Below are 13,798 nucleotides of genomic sequence, written 5' to 3'. Positions count from 1 at the left end.
CGGTGGTGACGCCACTTCCGGCTCCCGGCGCGCGGCCGGCGGGGGGCGCCAGCGGCGCGCGGTGCGGCCCCTCCGTGACCACGTGACACAAAAATCACGTGACCGCTTCGAGTCGCGTGGAGCACAGTGGGCGCCGCCATGACGGGCCCGGGGGCCTGGGGGTGCCCCTGAGGCGCCGTGGGCGCCCCGAGCACCCGAGCCCTGGGACCGGCCCGAGAAGCTGTGGCGGCCCCTGGAGCCCTGGCAGTGCTCAAGGCCAGGCTGGATGGAGCTTGGAGCAGCCTGGGATAGGGGAAGGTGTCCCTGCCATGGCAGAGGGTGGATCGATGCTCTTTGAGGGCCCTTCCCACCCAGAGTGTTCCATGGCTTGTGGCATTCACATTCTCTGGAAAAATCCCTTCGCCCAGGGTTTTTCTCCTGGGAAGCTGAGAATCCTCAGAGAAAAGGAAAACAATTCTTACCTCATTTGCTTCTCCTGTGCTGTGCTCATGTGGAATGTGTTTGGAGATTGTTCACCCACAGGTGATTGTTCCATTGCATTCTGCTGGGAGTTGTTTTCACTCTTTGGCCAATCAGGGCCAAGCTGTGTCAGGACTCTGGAGAGAGTCAGGAGTTTTCATTATTATCTTTTTAGCATTCTGTATTCTTTCTGTATTCTTTAGTATAGTTTAGTATAGCATTCTTTAATATAATATAGTGTAATAAAGTAATAAATGAGCCTTCTGAGCACATGGAGTCAGATTCATCATTCCTGCCTTCATCTGGGGGCAACCCAAATACAATCGTGGCTGTGGTTACACAACACAGAAACCTGCTGGGTACCTGCACACTCAGAGATGTCTTTCTGTGTCCCCAGTGTGAAAAATATCTATTTTATGATTGGCTTTTCAAAAATATGAAAGTAAATATTATATGTGTTGTGTTAGGAAGTAACGCTGTATTAATTCTCTTAAGTAGTGTGTTAAATACAGTTTTAGGTTATAACAAAATGTTAAAATAGAAACTATGCTCTGTAAGATATGTTTTAAAGAGAAGAATGAGGTACTCGCGCTGAGATAGCAGCCACAGGACACCTGAATCTTTCAGAGAAAGAGAATTCATTGCAAATCTTTCAGAGAAAGGGAATTTATTGCTCCATTATCAGAAGAAATTAACTTCTTCCTGCCTCACTCAGCCCTGAAGAGCCGTCAGGATTCAGAGGAAGAAGCTGACACTGCCCAGACAGAATCCTGTGTTTGAGTGGAATTGATGCATCATGTATGAGTGTACGAATATGCAACAGGCTGTTGCTTTTAAGGCTTAATCCTCTGTTAACTGTGTCATTTTTTGGGCTTATTTTGCCTAGAAAGAGGTACCTGGACTGTCTGTAACACTTTGTTTCTATTGCCTTTTATTGTCCTAATTCAAGTTGTCCAAATTATTATTACTCTAATTGTATTACTATTTTTATAACCATTTTATTACCATTAAACTTTTAAAATTTTAAAAACAAGTGATTGGCGTTTTTCACTCCAGGGAGGCCCCAGCCCCCTGGGGTGTGTGGGAGGCTCTGTGTGAGCTGACATCCATCACTGCTGCTGTCCCAAGAGAACAGGGGCATTCTGGAGCTGTGGAGCTCTGCCCTGAGCTGCTGCCCCAGCAGGGCCACCCTCAGCCCCTTGGCCAGGGCTGTGTCCTCACAGATTTTGAGTATTTCCAACGATCAGGGCTCCACTGTTGCCAGAAATCTTTCTCCTGCCCACTGCAGGCTTTCAGCACTGGCAAATTATTGAAATATTGCCTTGAGCCTTGCTTAGCACTTGTGTCCCTTCCTGATATTTCCAGCAGGTTTGCTTCCTGTCCACCTCTTCCTTCAGATCAGGGTTTGTCCCCTGGCAAGGGAGGAAATGCCATTTTCAGGTGGAAATGCCGTTTTCAGGAGTCCCCAGGGCTCTCTCTGGAGGAGAGCCACGCTGCCTGATGGCACCTCAGGCTCTAAACCTGAGGGAACTCCTGGAATCCCTGCCTCACCTCTGTCACCAGAGGGCAGGAAAGCCTCTCTGATAAAGCTGCTGCCATCGGGAAAAGTGCTGGGATTGCTGGGGTTTTAAAGAAAAACAACATTTTCCTCTTACTTTTAGTGATGTTGACAGAGTTGGGTGGGATTGATTTGAGTAAAAACCTGTAGGAGGTTTTGGATGTGGTGTTTCATCCCTGCTTGAGGGAAGGGGGATGGACCTTGGCCTGGGGGCTGCATCCAAATTCTCACTCCCAAAATCTGGGACCCAACAGGTATTTGATGCATTCTGAGCGTGTTCCACTCCTTCAGCCACGTGCTGGGGAAATCAGAGAACCCCCAGAAATGCTCCAGTGGGGGATGTGGCTTTTCCAGGGGAGGGAAGGGAAGGGAAATTGCCTTCCCACCACTGCAGCTGGATTGGAATCTGCTGGCTCATCCAGGGTGAAGCTTTCCCCCCCCCCAGAACTCCCCATCCCAGCTGTGGATCCATCCCCAAAATCCCCCTCCTTCTCCCAGCTGTGGATCCATCCCCAAAATCCCCCTAATTCTCCCTTCTTCTCCCAGCTGTGGATCCATCCCCAAAATCCCCCTAGTTCTGCTCCCTTCTCCTAGCTGTGAATCCATCCCAAAAATCCCTCCAGTTCTCCCAGCTGTGGATCCATCCCCAAAATCCCCCCTGCTTCTCCCTTCTTCTCCCAGCTGCGGATCCATCCCAAAACTTCTCTGATTCTCCCTCCTCCTCCCAGCTGTGGATCCATCCCCAAAATCCCCCATTTTCCCAGTTGTGGGTCCATCCCAAATTCTCCCTGGTTCTCCCTCCTTCTCCCAGCTGTGGATCCATCCCCAAAATCCCCCTGGTTTTGCTCCCTGCTCCCAGCTGTGGATCCATCCCAAATTCTCCCTGGTTCTCCCAGCTGTGGATCCATCCCAAATTCTCCCTGGTTCTCCCAGCTGTGGATCCATCCCCAAAATCCCCCTGGTTTTTCTCCCCAGTTCTCCCAGCTGTGACACAAACAAACCACACAGTCCTGTTTTTAAAACGGGGCCTTTCTCCATTTTATTTTGCCCAATAAAAATCCTTCACAGTCAGGTGGAGAGAGGAGAGCAGGAGATACGTATACATATAGATCTGCATGTCTATTTATATATATACATACCTCTGTACAGATATATTTATATATTTATTCACTGTAGAAAATGGCAAAGGCAGGAGCTCTTCACATCTGGATAACCCAATGGGAACAGACAACAGGCCAGCAGGGAATTGGGAATTGTGGTGGAGTTTTAACAAGAACCTCTGAAACAGACACACCTTTGCTGTACAAAAATCCCAGAATGGTGAGTGTTACCTCTGTTTTCTATTTTTTAAATTTTTTTTCTTTTTTTTTTCTTTTTTTTCTTTTTTTTTCTTCAACCTTTTGTCTTTAAACACACTTAACCAGAGGCAAAGTCAAGACAACAGTGTTTGGAAGTGACCAAGTGGACAGGAGAGACACCCGACTTTATGGAGTTCTTTTTTTAAATATTTTTAAAATTTTTTTTCCAAGTATATATATATATATTTATATATATAATTTTTAAATATTTTTTTATTTTTTAAAGAATTTTTTTGGGGTTTTTTTTAAATAATTTTTTTTACATTTTTTCAGACTTTTTTTTTATTTTTAAGAACTTTTTAAAGTTTTTTTTTCAGATTTTTTTTTTAGATTTTTTTAAAAGATTTTTTTCAGGGTTTTTTTTTTAGATTTTTTTTTTAAGAATTTTTTTTTACCTTTTTCATATTTTTTTTTAAGGTTTTTTTTTTAATGCAAAGTCTCGTTTAAACGCAGTTCGGAGAACCAGCAACAGTCGACGCAGAGACAGAACAGTAACAGAGTCGAGTTCAGAACACTTCTGGTTTGAATTCACAGTCAGAGAGAGAGAGAGAGAGAGAGAGGAAAAAAGAGACAGCGAGAGCCACCGAGGCATCAGGAAACGAGAGGGAAGAGAAGCACAGGGCTGGGGCTGGAGTGGCCCTGGGAGTGCGGGGTGTGTCCCGCAGGGGGACACGGCCAGCAGAGCTCCTGTTATTGCTGGTGAGGTCGGACACCCCCGGGGCAGCCGGGCTTTGGGGGGACAGCTCTGCATCTGCTGGGGGACTGCACTCAGCCACGTGTAAAATGGGTTTGGGGGAGGGAAACCTCCCCGGGGTGGTGCCCAGAGCGGCTCCTCTGGGCTCACAGCGATTTCCAGGTCCTGGAGAGTGCAAACGAAGACACCTTGGAGGAGCCCTGGGCTGGGCTCTGCCTGGGAAGGGACTGCATAGACACATCAGCCGGGGGTGCAGCATTGGGTGGTGCTGGGGTGCTCCTGCCAGCTCTGCCAGCCCCTGTTCTGCTCCTTTCAGTCAAGGGGTGAAGGGGTCTTCTCCTGCCAGCCTGGCTCTCAGCAATGGCAGAGCCACAGTGTCCCACTGGTTGTCACCGAGGGTGGCTCCGTGAGCTCAGACACCCTGGTGGCTCCCACTTGGAGAAGATCTGCTGCAGGGACCCAGTGACAGGATGGGTCACAGCTGCTGGGTGTGGGGAGCTTTGGGCTCTCCAGATAAGAAGGGCCACCAAGCTCAGACCACCGTGGTTATTTAGAGCCAGAGTGGACCTTGCATCCCTTTCCAGAGGAGTTGAGGCCGGAGCTGGAGCTCTGAAGGTGTTCCTGGGAATGTTGGCTGGCCTGAAGGTGTCACAGTTGGGAAGAGTCCCTTTGAAATCTCCCTGGAAAAACCTATTGCTTTGGGACAGAAAGCAGAGACTTTCTGCCAGAAAAAACAGATTTGTGAAAGAGCTGTGGGGACACAGCCTGGTCCAGGCTCCAGACCTGACACAATTCCCATCACTGGGAGAACCAGGGAGGAGGATTATCCTGGACATACTTGCTGCTGCCAGCAAGGAACATCCTCTTGGGAAGCCAACATCTGCAAACAGCTGGATGTGATCCCAACCCCTTGGTACACTGCAGGGTCCTGCGTGCCCCTAAGGACCTCAGAGACCCCTCAGACCCCTGTTTTTTTTCCAGAGGGTGGAAGGACCAGAGAGCTCCAGAGCTGGTGGTGATGTTGTGAATCCCCGTGCGATGATCCCACAGGATTGCAGGCCATGGGAATGTCCTTCAGCAGGAAGCCAGATTGTCCTTGGAGGTAAAGCAGGGCTGATGGAGCTGCCATGGGGATGGCAGAGAGGAGAGGATCAGTGTTCTGGAAAGCTCCTGAGAGCAGAGTTGGGATAACCCATTCCCAGTGGGGGCTGTAGCTCCAGCTTGTCCAGATGCACCTGGGAGGGCACTGGGAGAGGCCCTGACTGCTCCAGTGGGATGGGGATGATCTGAAAAGAGGCAGGAGAGCCTGGAGAGCTGGGGCAGAGGAGCAGCAGGCAACACATGAACAGATCTTGAAGAAGGGGTCTTGGTGAACAGTAAATATAAAGGGGTTTCAAGGCTTGAACTGAAGGTTTGGGTTAAATTAACAGTGAGTTGGACTCTCTTCCATCCCAGGGATAGAGTGGAGAAGGCTGAGAACATCTGGGGAGCAGAGGCACAGTTGAGAGGCGTCTGCCCAAGGCCCAGACCCGCCTGAACAGCCACCTGCAGGAGCACAGATCTCCCACTGGCCTCCTGCCAGCTCCAGGAGCCTTCCTGGAGCAAGGGTGGGTGGAGATGCCTTCAACACCCCAAGCAGGAGAAGTGAAGAACACGCTGCCTTCACCTGGGAATTTAGTTCCTTGGTAGGAAAGGTGCTGAGGATGCCCTGGGGTGAGCTGTGGAGAGGACACCAAGGGGGCAGCCAGCAGGACCACCAGCTCTCAGGATGCTCATTTTCCTGGACAATTCCCACTGAGCTGGAACAATTGACTGGACCCTGCAGCGGTGTCTGCTGCTAACCTATTGCTCTGAAGATGAGAGGCATGAAGTTTGCCTGAAGACAAGAGGGTGCATGACTTGGTGTGCATCCTCTCTTCTCCTCAAGAAGAAAGGGAATGGCATCCATCCCAGCTCCTAGGGACAGCCCCTGGTCCATGTTCTCCACGGGAAATGTGTGGAGCTAACTGGTATGGCTGTGGAGGATACTGGTGTCACCAACTGGGGACCATCACCTCACCCAGGAACTCCTTTGTGTCCTGTCCTATCGTGCACAGGGAAGGCCCTTATGGACCTGCAGACATTCCCAGGTGGGACAGGGGGAAATAATGTCCCCTGCCAGCTCTCATTCCCCTTTTCCAACCCCCACCAGCCTCACGTCTCTGCAGGAAAGCCGGGACACAGCTCCAAGCATGCAGCCCAGTGCTCTCCAGAGATCTTTGGTCATGTTGCTCGTGAGCTCACTGCCTTGAGCGAGCTATAAAGTGCCACTGCAAGGGGCAGGAGGGGAGCAGGATGGTCCTTGCCATGGGCAGAGCTCAGGGGGACACTCTGGGAGCCACTGTCTGCGTGGAGTCTGGCTGTGACACCAGATGGGCAGAGGGGACTTCACCCCTAACCAGGGGGCCATCGCATACCTGGCTCAGGGGGACAGCAAGCATCAAAGCAGGACAGAGGGACACCAGGCTGAGCTGATCCCAAGTGGATTGAGGTGCTGAAGCCCAGATTGCCAGTGCAGCCAGGCCCAGGTCGGGGTGCTGAGCACCCTGTGTGCAGCGCTCAGCGCTCGGCCCCGCTCGCCAACAGAGAAGCCACAGAGCCTTCTTGTCTCCTTTTAATCACCAACATACAGAGCTGGGCTCTTATTTACATCCAAATACACTTCTCTCTGTACAACAGTGTAGAAGCAGCAATTCCATTCCTCTCTGGAGCGTGGAAACCCGGGGGTGAGTGACCACCACCAGTGACAGCAGGATTGGGGCTGCCAGCTGCCAGCAGACAGTGGCAGGAGCTAAGTGGGGCTGTGTGAGGCACAACAATGTGCCCTGGCTGTGGTGTTCACCCTGGGGGTGAGAGGGGAGTGCTGGAATCAGCCCAGCTGGGTTGCTGGGACAGTGGTAGCAGCCAGCCTTGGAATGGTGGTGGAGCAAAGCAGCCCTGCTCCCAGCAGAGTGAGACCTTCCCTGGCACCAGGACAGCCTGCTTAGCCCACATCCTCATGGGTGGAAGCCTCTGGAGCTGATCAGTGTCCTCTGTTTGCCGTGTGGATGTGCCTGGAGCATGACTGGGCTCTGTACATGGGGGTTGTGTGACACCAGAGCTGCTCCAGGACTGCCATTACTGGCCTGGCTCTCCCAAAAATCTTGGATCATGCATGTGTTGGGTATCCAAGATATCCCAGATACCCATGTGTGGGCAACTGAGCTGAGATCCTCACGGCCACAGGTTGTGGTAGTGGCCAGTGGCAAGTTAGAGAGGATTTTGGGGGCAGGACTTGGAGAATGACACGAGAGCCAGGATGTCACGCTGAATTCCACTAGCTCCAAGGTGGAGGAGACAGCTGGGGGATGGTCAAGCCCAAGCTCTGGGTGGAATTCCATGGGACAGAAACAATTCATCAGCCCTGCCTGAGCCTCCAAGAGACAGGCTGCCAGCCTCCTTGGCCATTCCCAGGATATGTCACCCAAACACCAGCCTGGCACCCCTTGGCTGTCCTAATCCAGTGCTAAGACCCCAGAGCCTCAATGAAGCTTTTGATGGGAGATTTCATCAACTTGTGAAAGTGTAGAAGATCTGGAAGGAGCCAGGTGAGCTCCACCTGGGCACAGACAAGAGGAATCCAGGTGTCTCACCATCATTTTGCTCCATCTCTGCTGAGGAAAGGGCTGGCACAGGGGAGAGAACTTGATCCAGTTGTGGGGAGGAATCCTGAAGCACGGGAATCCTTTGTGGCAGTTTGGCTCCCAAAACCATCTCTGTTTTCTGTCACCATAGCAGGGGTGGGGTGGTTTCTGCAGGACAGCTGGAGGTGCTGCTTGGGGGATCCTGGGAGGATCCCAAGAGAGGGAAAACCAGCAGCAGAGTGTCTTAACTGCAAGGCTCTGTCATCCAGGGAATGTCCACAGTCGAGGTCTCAGATCTGGATCGAAGCTCTGGATCGATGTGTTGCAGTGAGGAGGGTGGAGGAAGAGGGCCTTTCCTCTCCTCTAAGGTGAACAATCTTCAAAGGAGCAGACACCAAACACCTTTGGGAGGGAGGACAGCGTGGGCTCGTCCGATGTGAACAGAAAACTGAGATGGTGCAAGGCACCAGATCTCCAGCCCTGACACTGTGGGATGTTTGACTCTTGTCTGGGAGGCCTGGAGTATGACATGGAGGAAGCTCTAGGATGTGCCTGGCCAGGTGCACGTGGCTGTCTCCCTGCCATGGCAAAGTCTGCAGCTGTGTGGCACTGGCAGGCAGCTGCACTCCTTCCTTGCTGGGGTGCATGGGCTGATGTCCAAGAGTGCTGGAGCATCTTCAGGATTTGCAGTAGGACTCTTCCCCACACCCATCAGTGGTCAGACCTGGCCTAACCTCCCTTTTATGGCTGGTTCAGGGAAAGGGGCTTAGCCTGAGCTGCCCTGGTGTTTTCCATGAGTTGTCTTCCTCCAGCTCCAAAGACATGGGCAGGACTGGTGGGAAAAGAGAGGAGCTGTCAACTGGGGTCTTGAAATGCCCTGGTCTTGGCACTTTTCAATAGCTCCAGGGATCTCTGGCAGCCACCACCAGCTCCTGGCTGGTAGCACTGTCCCATGACTTGGGCTGCTGGGGCTAACTGCAGTCTCCACTCTGCTCAGTCTGGAGCTCATCACAACAATGTTTGTTCTCAAAATGATGGTCACACCTGGTCGTGAACAGGAGAGCTTTGGGGAGACAGAACATGGCAAGTGTGCAGCTTCAGGGCTTTTGTTTGGAAGGTCTTCAGCCCCTCAATGCCTCCAGGTCCTTCCTTGGTGTGCACATGAAATTTGATCTGGCCAAATTCGCCCTGGAGTCACCTCACAGACATTTCAAGATGTCCCAGTGCTAATCCTAACTTTTGTAGCTGCTCCCCAGGGCAAAGAGCCAAAACCCCAAATCCTATTGATCCTTTGGCCAGTGCAAACTCCACTTTGCAACGTTTTTCTTCTCTTTATTGTGACTTGTGGTAAAAACCTGTCCATGACAGGAAGAACCGAGTTCCCTTTGCCCACCTTTTCAGGCAGAATGCCAGGTTTTGCTGCCTTAGTGACTGTGCACGTAGGATTTGGTTTATTATTCTGCCAGGGCATAAGCACTTGCGTGATCTTAAGCATTTTCCCCTCTTATGACTTTCTTCATGCTCACAGTTAGGAGCTGAGTATTTTCTTGAGCTGGGCCTGCGAGTTGTTCTCTCCATCCCCGGGGTGTGGGGTGCCCCATGGGATGGCTGTGGGTGCCGTTTGGAATGGCAGAACTGAAGGCTGACCGCTGCAATCCAGCTGTGATGCTGCTGTGCCCCCCCCGCAACTCCTGAGTGAGGCTCGAGTGCTGTTTTTAAGCAGACCCTGGCCCAAGAGAGTGCACCAAGGTGTCACTCGTTTGAGGACAGGGTGGCACAATTGCCCACTTCTGGGGCGGATTGCTAAAGCTTCAGTTTGCATAAACATCCCACGGGTTTGGAGGCTTCCCCAAACCTCGATTCCATTGACTTTGGGAAGTTAGGGGGCTGTTGGGAAGGGAAACTAGCTCGGATTTCCAAGCTTTTTTCTTGCTGTAGCCAGCTTGGGTGTAGAGTAAGGGGGCCAAGGCAGAGGTGGGAGGGTATTTCTGCTCCCGGGGTTGGTCACAACCTGGGAGAGGAGTGGAACTGCAGGAGGAAACCACAAGGAAGTGAAAATGCAGCATGTGTTAAGCTCTGCTGAGCCTCCAGAGAAGCTCCTGCTGGGACATCATTCCTTGTTGGCTTCTGTTACCAGGACAGGCTCATCCTGCTCCTCAAGGATGTCCTAACCTCTTGCAGCTGGGGCAAGAGGGAGTTGTCTGGTAGAGATATGTCTGGTTTCACTGAAATCAGTGACAAAGCTCGCACTGACTTCACTAAGACCACCGTCTAGACAGGATACTTGATGCAGAACACTTGAGTTTGCTCATGATCCCAAGAGCTTTGCTCCATTAGCCAATGTGGCTAAAAACGTCCTGGGGAAAAAAAAAAACCCAAAAAACAACAAACCTGCCACTTTGAAGTGTTTTGCTGCGCGTAAATGCTTGGAAAACCAAAGAAGCCGAACACAACCCTCCAAAACATCCAACCAAAGAAGGGTGAATTGTAGGAGAAGGGGTGGCAGCCTCTAGTGAAGTAACAGTCAGGGCAGATTACAAAAGAGCCAATTGACCCTCACCAGCTGTACTAGGAAAAAAACCCCAGCCGAGATGTGGCATTATCGATAGAAGACCAACGCACATCCACAGTTATTGTACCTACAGAGCACAGAAGTGGAGAGTGAGGGTGATGGAGCCTGGTGGGAGCACGCTCTCACCGCTCCGGCGGGAGCGCATTATCCTTCGGAAGATCTCTGGCTTGAGTAGGCAGTACATGCACAGCAATAAAAAATTCTGTTGTGTCGCCTCAGTCCCCCCTCAGATCTCGGTGGACTCTATCCTCTCGAGCCTGGAGGGAGTCCATGTCTTCTTCTCCTCGGTGTGCGGGGGGCTGGTGGCCTTGGTGTTCATCTCGTTGACCTTGTGCTCCAGGAGCTGGTTCTTCTGGTACATCTCCACGTAGTTCAGCTGCAGCTGCTTCTGGTACTTGATGACTTTCTCCTTCTCCTCCTGCCACGTGCGCCGCTCCTCCTCGAAGTCCATCACCTGCTGCTCCCGCTGCTGCCGCTCCAGCTTCAGCTCCGTCTGCAGCCTCTCCACCTCCCTCCTCAGGCTGTTCACGCTGTCCTCGCTCTGCCGCTGCATCTTGGCCTCGTCGCTCTCGCAGGCCAGCGGGTCCCGCAGCTTCTCCCCGAGGTCCCCGCCAAAAGACCCCGCGGGTCCCATGCTGGCAAGTGTCCGCTTCAGGCCGGAGACCTCCAGCTCACAGTGGTTCAGTTTTTCCCTCAGCACCTGGACCTCGCTCATCTTCCTCTGCAGCTCGCCCTCGCAGATCTCCAGGTTGACGCTCTTGGAGCTGTAGGAGTCCTTCAGGGTGAGGATCTGCTCCTCTTTCTCCCGTAGGAAGTTCTTACCTTCCTTGAGCTGCGACCGCAGGCCCACGATCTCGTTGAGCTTCTGGGAGACGTCGGCTTGGGAGTCCTTCAGCTGCTGCTTGAGCAGGGAGATCTCACCTGCCTTCTGGCACACCTGTGGGGAGAGCACTCGTGAGGCTGGTGGGGGGCAGTGAGGAGCTGCTTGTCCCCTGAACTGCCCATGAAACGACCCTGCTCAAGGACCCAGCCTTCACCATGCCACAGACCTGGAGGTTGTCCCCACCTCTGTGTTTTCCTTCAGGGATCTGATGCTGTTCCCAGCTGGAGCTGCCCAAACAGCCAAGCCCAGATGCTTTGCTCCTGCCTTCATCTTACTCTCCCACCCACAAACCCAGGCGGCTCCATCCCAAACCTTCTGCTGAACATCTGCAAATGGCACATTTCAGAGCCTAATTAATCCCAGCTTCATTGACTTTCCATCAGGATTAGCAGAATAAGCTCGTCTGGATTCTAGAGCTATGTTTTGCCTCTGCACTCTTAATAAATTTAAAGTTTCTAGCCTGTGCATGGAAGGATTAAAATTCTTCACATGATCAAGCTGAAAAAATGGTATGTTAGCACTGGCTATACAAACAGACCTTGATGAAATGTTCTAAAAATAGGAACAGTAGGAAAAAGTTATGTAGGACTCAACGGGAGAACTAGAAAGAGGAATGTGTCTTTCAGCCTTTTAAGAGAGATCAACTTATTAACAACCGAAAAAAGTGTGTTGCAATTGAAAACATGAGGTAAACATGGCCATCAATGTCATTCTTAGCTCAGTTGCTTTTATATCTTCAATTTAAAAAAAATCAAATATCTGAAAACTGGTTTCAAGGTTTGCCCAAATGCAAACGGTAAAAGAATTTAATTAAAACAGACTTAAGCCCATTTTTGGCAGGCACAAGTACCTGTGTGGAAAGACCTGTATTCCGTGAAACTGGATTTGAATGTCACGACTTGGAGTGACCAGACTGTGAAGTCAAATTATTAACCAGCACAGGAGGGTGTGCACAAAAAGTTGTGCTTATTTTAGCTTAATTGAAATCAGCAGGCCACAAGTGAGGTGACAAGTGTCACCTGTTACCTGGAGGTCACCAACCCATGGCTGCTATCTTTGGGCTCCACTTAGGGCATGTGGGAGACACTTTGGGTCACCAGATTCCACAATGGAAACCTCATTTACAACAACGCTCTCACCTCCCACTTGGTCTCTTCAATCTTTGGGAGAAACTCAGCCTGCTCCTTCTTGAAAGCCACAAATTTCTTCTCCAGCTCCTCTCGCTGCTGGAGGAGTTGTCCCATGTCATCCTGGAGTTTTTTTTTCTCCTGCTGGAGCTTGAAGATTTGGAGCTGCAGAGCCTGCTGAGCCCGCTGCGCCTTTTTGGAGACCTGCTGCAACTTGTTGGCATAGTTCTGCCTCAGGTCCTCCATTTCCCTCTCCCAGATCTTCTGCTTCTCCTCGAACACCTGGAAGATGGCCGCCTCGCTCTTGTCCAGGTTCCTCCTCATCTGCAGCACCTCCTGCTCCTTCTCCCACAGCCGGTCCTCCAGGTCCTGGATGATGTCGTCGGTGGAGGGCGAGTGGAAAGGCATGGTTTCGTTGAGATGGTTCAGTCTGTTGAAGGACGAGGTGCTCTTGCTCGAGGACCGCCCGCTGTCTGAGGTAGATATCCCGTTGTAGCCCACGATGTTCTTCTCCACGTAGGTGGTCCCGATGCGGTTGATGTGGCTGGTGGAGGCGCTCATGGGGCCCACGTGCTGGCTGTAGCCCGTGCCGTAGGTGGGCAGGCTGGTCAGGGAGTTACGGCCCGAATCCGAGAGCCCCCCGCCTTGGTTTGTAGTCCTGTTAAGGCTGCCCTTGTCGAGCCCGCCCTTGGGCGCGGACGGGCTATTGCTGTTGGCGTGGTTCAAGCTCTTTCTGTTCTCTGCCATCCCGTTGCTCTGCGGCGGGCAGAGGTTCTGCATGGAATGGAAGTTTTTAGGAACTACTGGTTTAAAGGCTGAGGGTCTAACTAAGGGCTCATTGCTCTGCAAAAAGATAAAAGGAGCAGGCATCAAACACGGCAGGAGGCTCGGTAGCAACACACAAAAGAGACACCACGGCGCAGGGTGGGGCTCATCCAGCTGGGGCTGGCTCCTTATCCCACCTTGTTTCACGTTTGGGGTTGCACACGAGGGACCTGTGGTCACTCGAAAGGCAACACTGCCTTCTCTTCCCCCAGCTGAAAGGAAACCATCTTGACTCACCCCAAACCCGCATGATTTTTCTCTGGAATACTCCTTGGGTTCTCTTAGTGCTTGTCACAAGGAGGGCTGCCCCTTGTTTACCAGACCTGACCAAAAATAACTCTAATTTTTGCTGTTTGTATTTCTAGCCTTGAGGTTGCATTGCCCTTTTGCTGAAAGCTGAATTGAACCCTTGGATTTGCAGCCCTTTGGCCTCAGGAGCGTCACATCTCCCTCCTGCCAGCAGTGACCTGTGCCTGTGGGGACCTCATGTCCTGCTTGTCCTCAGACAGGAGCAGGTAGGAGCTGTCACAGCAGTGACACCAGGCAAGGAACATGCTGGAGCTGCTCTTCATTTGAAATTTGTGTTTTCTGTGGCATAAGCAAGGCTGGGGGACAATAGACCAGAGCTGTAAGGGATTTAGAAAGGATTTTAAAGCCTTG

General features: G+C 51.6%; 1 protein-coding gene across 1 annotated transcript in view; it reads right to left on the bottom strand.

Moving 5' to 3' along the window:
* Positions 1-10,376: 10,376 nt before the first annotated feature.
* The window catches only part of LZTS3 (leucine zipper tumor suppressor family member 3), a 45,505-nt gene continuing 42,083 nt past the window's right edge, over positions 10,377-13,798 (bottom strand). Inside the window, exons 3-4 of the mRNA XM_084204479.1 lie at positions 12,326-13,156; positions 10,377-11,240 (exon numbers count right to left, since the gene is read on the bottom strand). Of these exons, the coding sequence (XP_084060605.1) occupies positions 10,530-11,240; positions 12,326-13,156 (1,542 nt within the window). The 3' untranslated portion in view covers positions 10,377-10,529. The remainder of the gene's footprint in view (positions 11,241-12,325; positions 13,157-13,798) is intronic.

This window comes from Fringilla coelebs (genome assembly GCF_963513975.1).
Source record: "Fringilla coelebs genome assembly, chromosome: 4".
Classification (NCBI taxonomy): domain Eukaryota; kingdom Metazoa; phylum Chordata; class Aves; order Passeriformes; family Fringillidae; genus Fringilla; species Fringilla coelebs.
The sequence above is the reverse complement of the archived record's forward strand: the minus strand, read 5'-3'. Positions and strand labels throughout refer to the sequence as shown.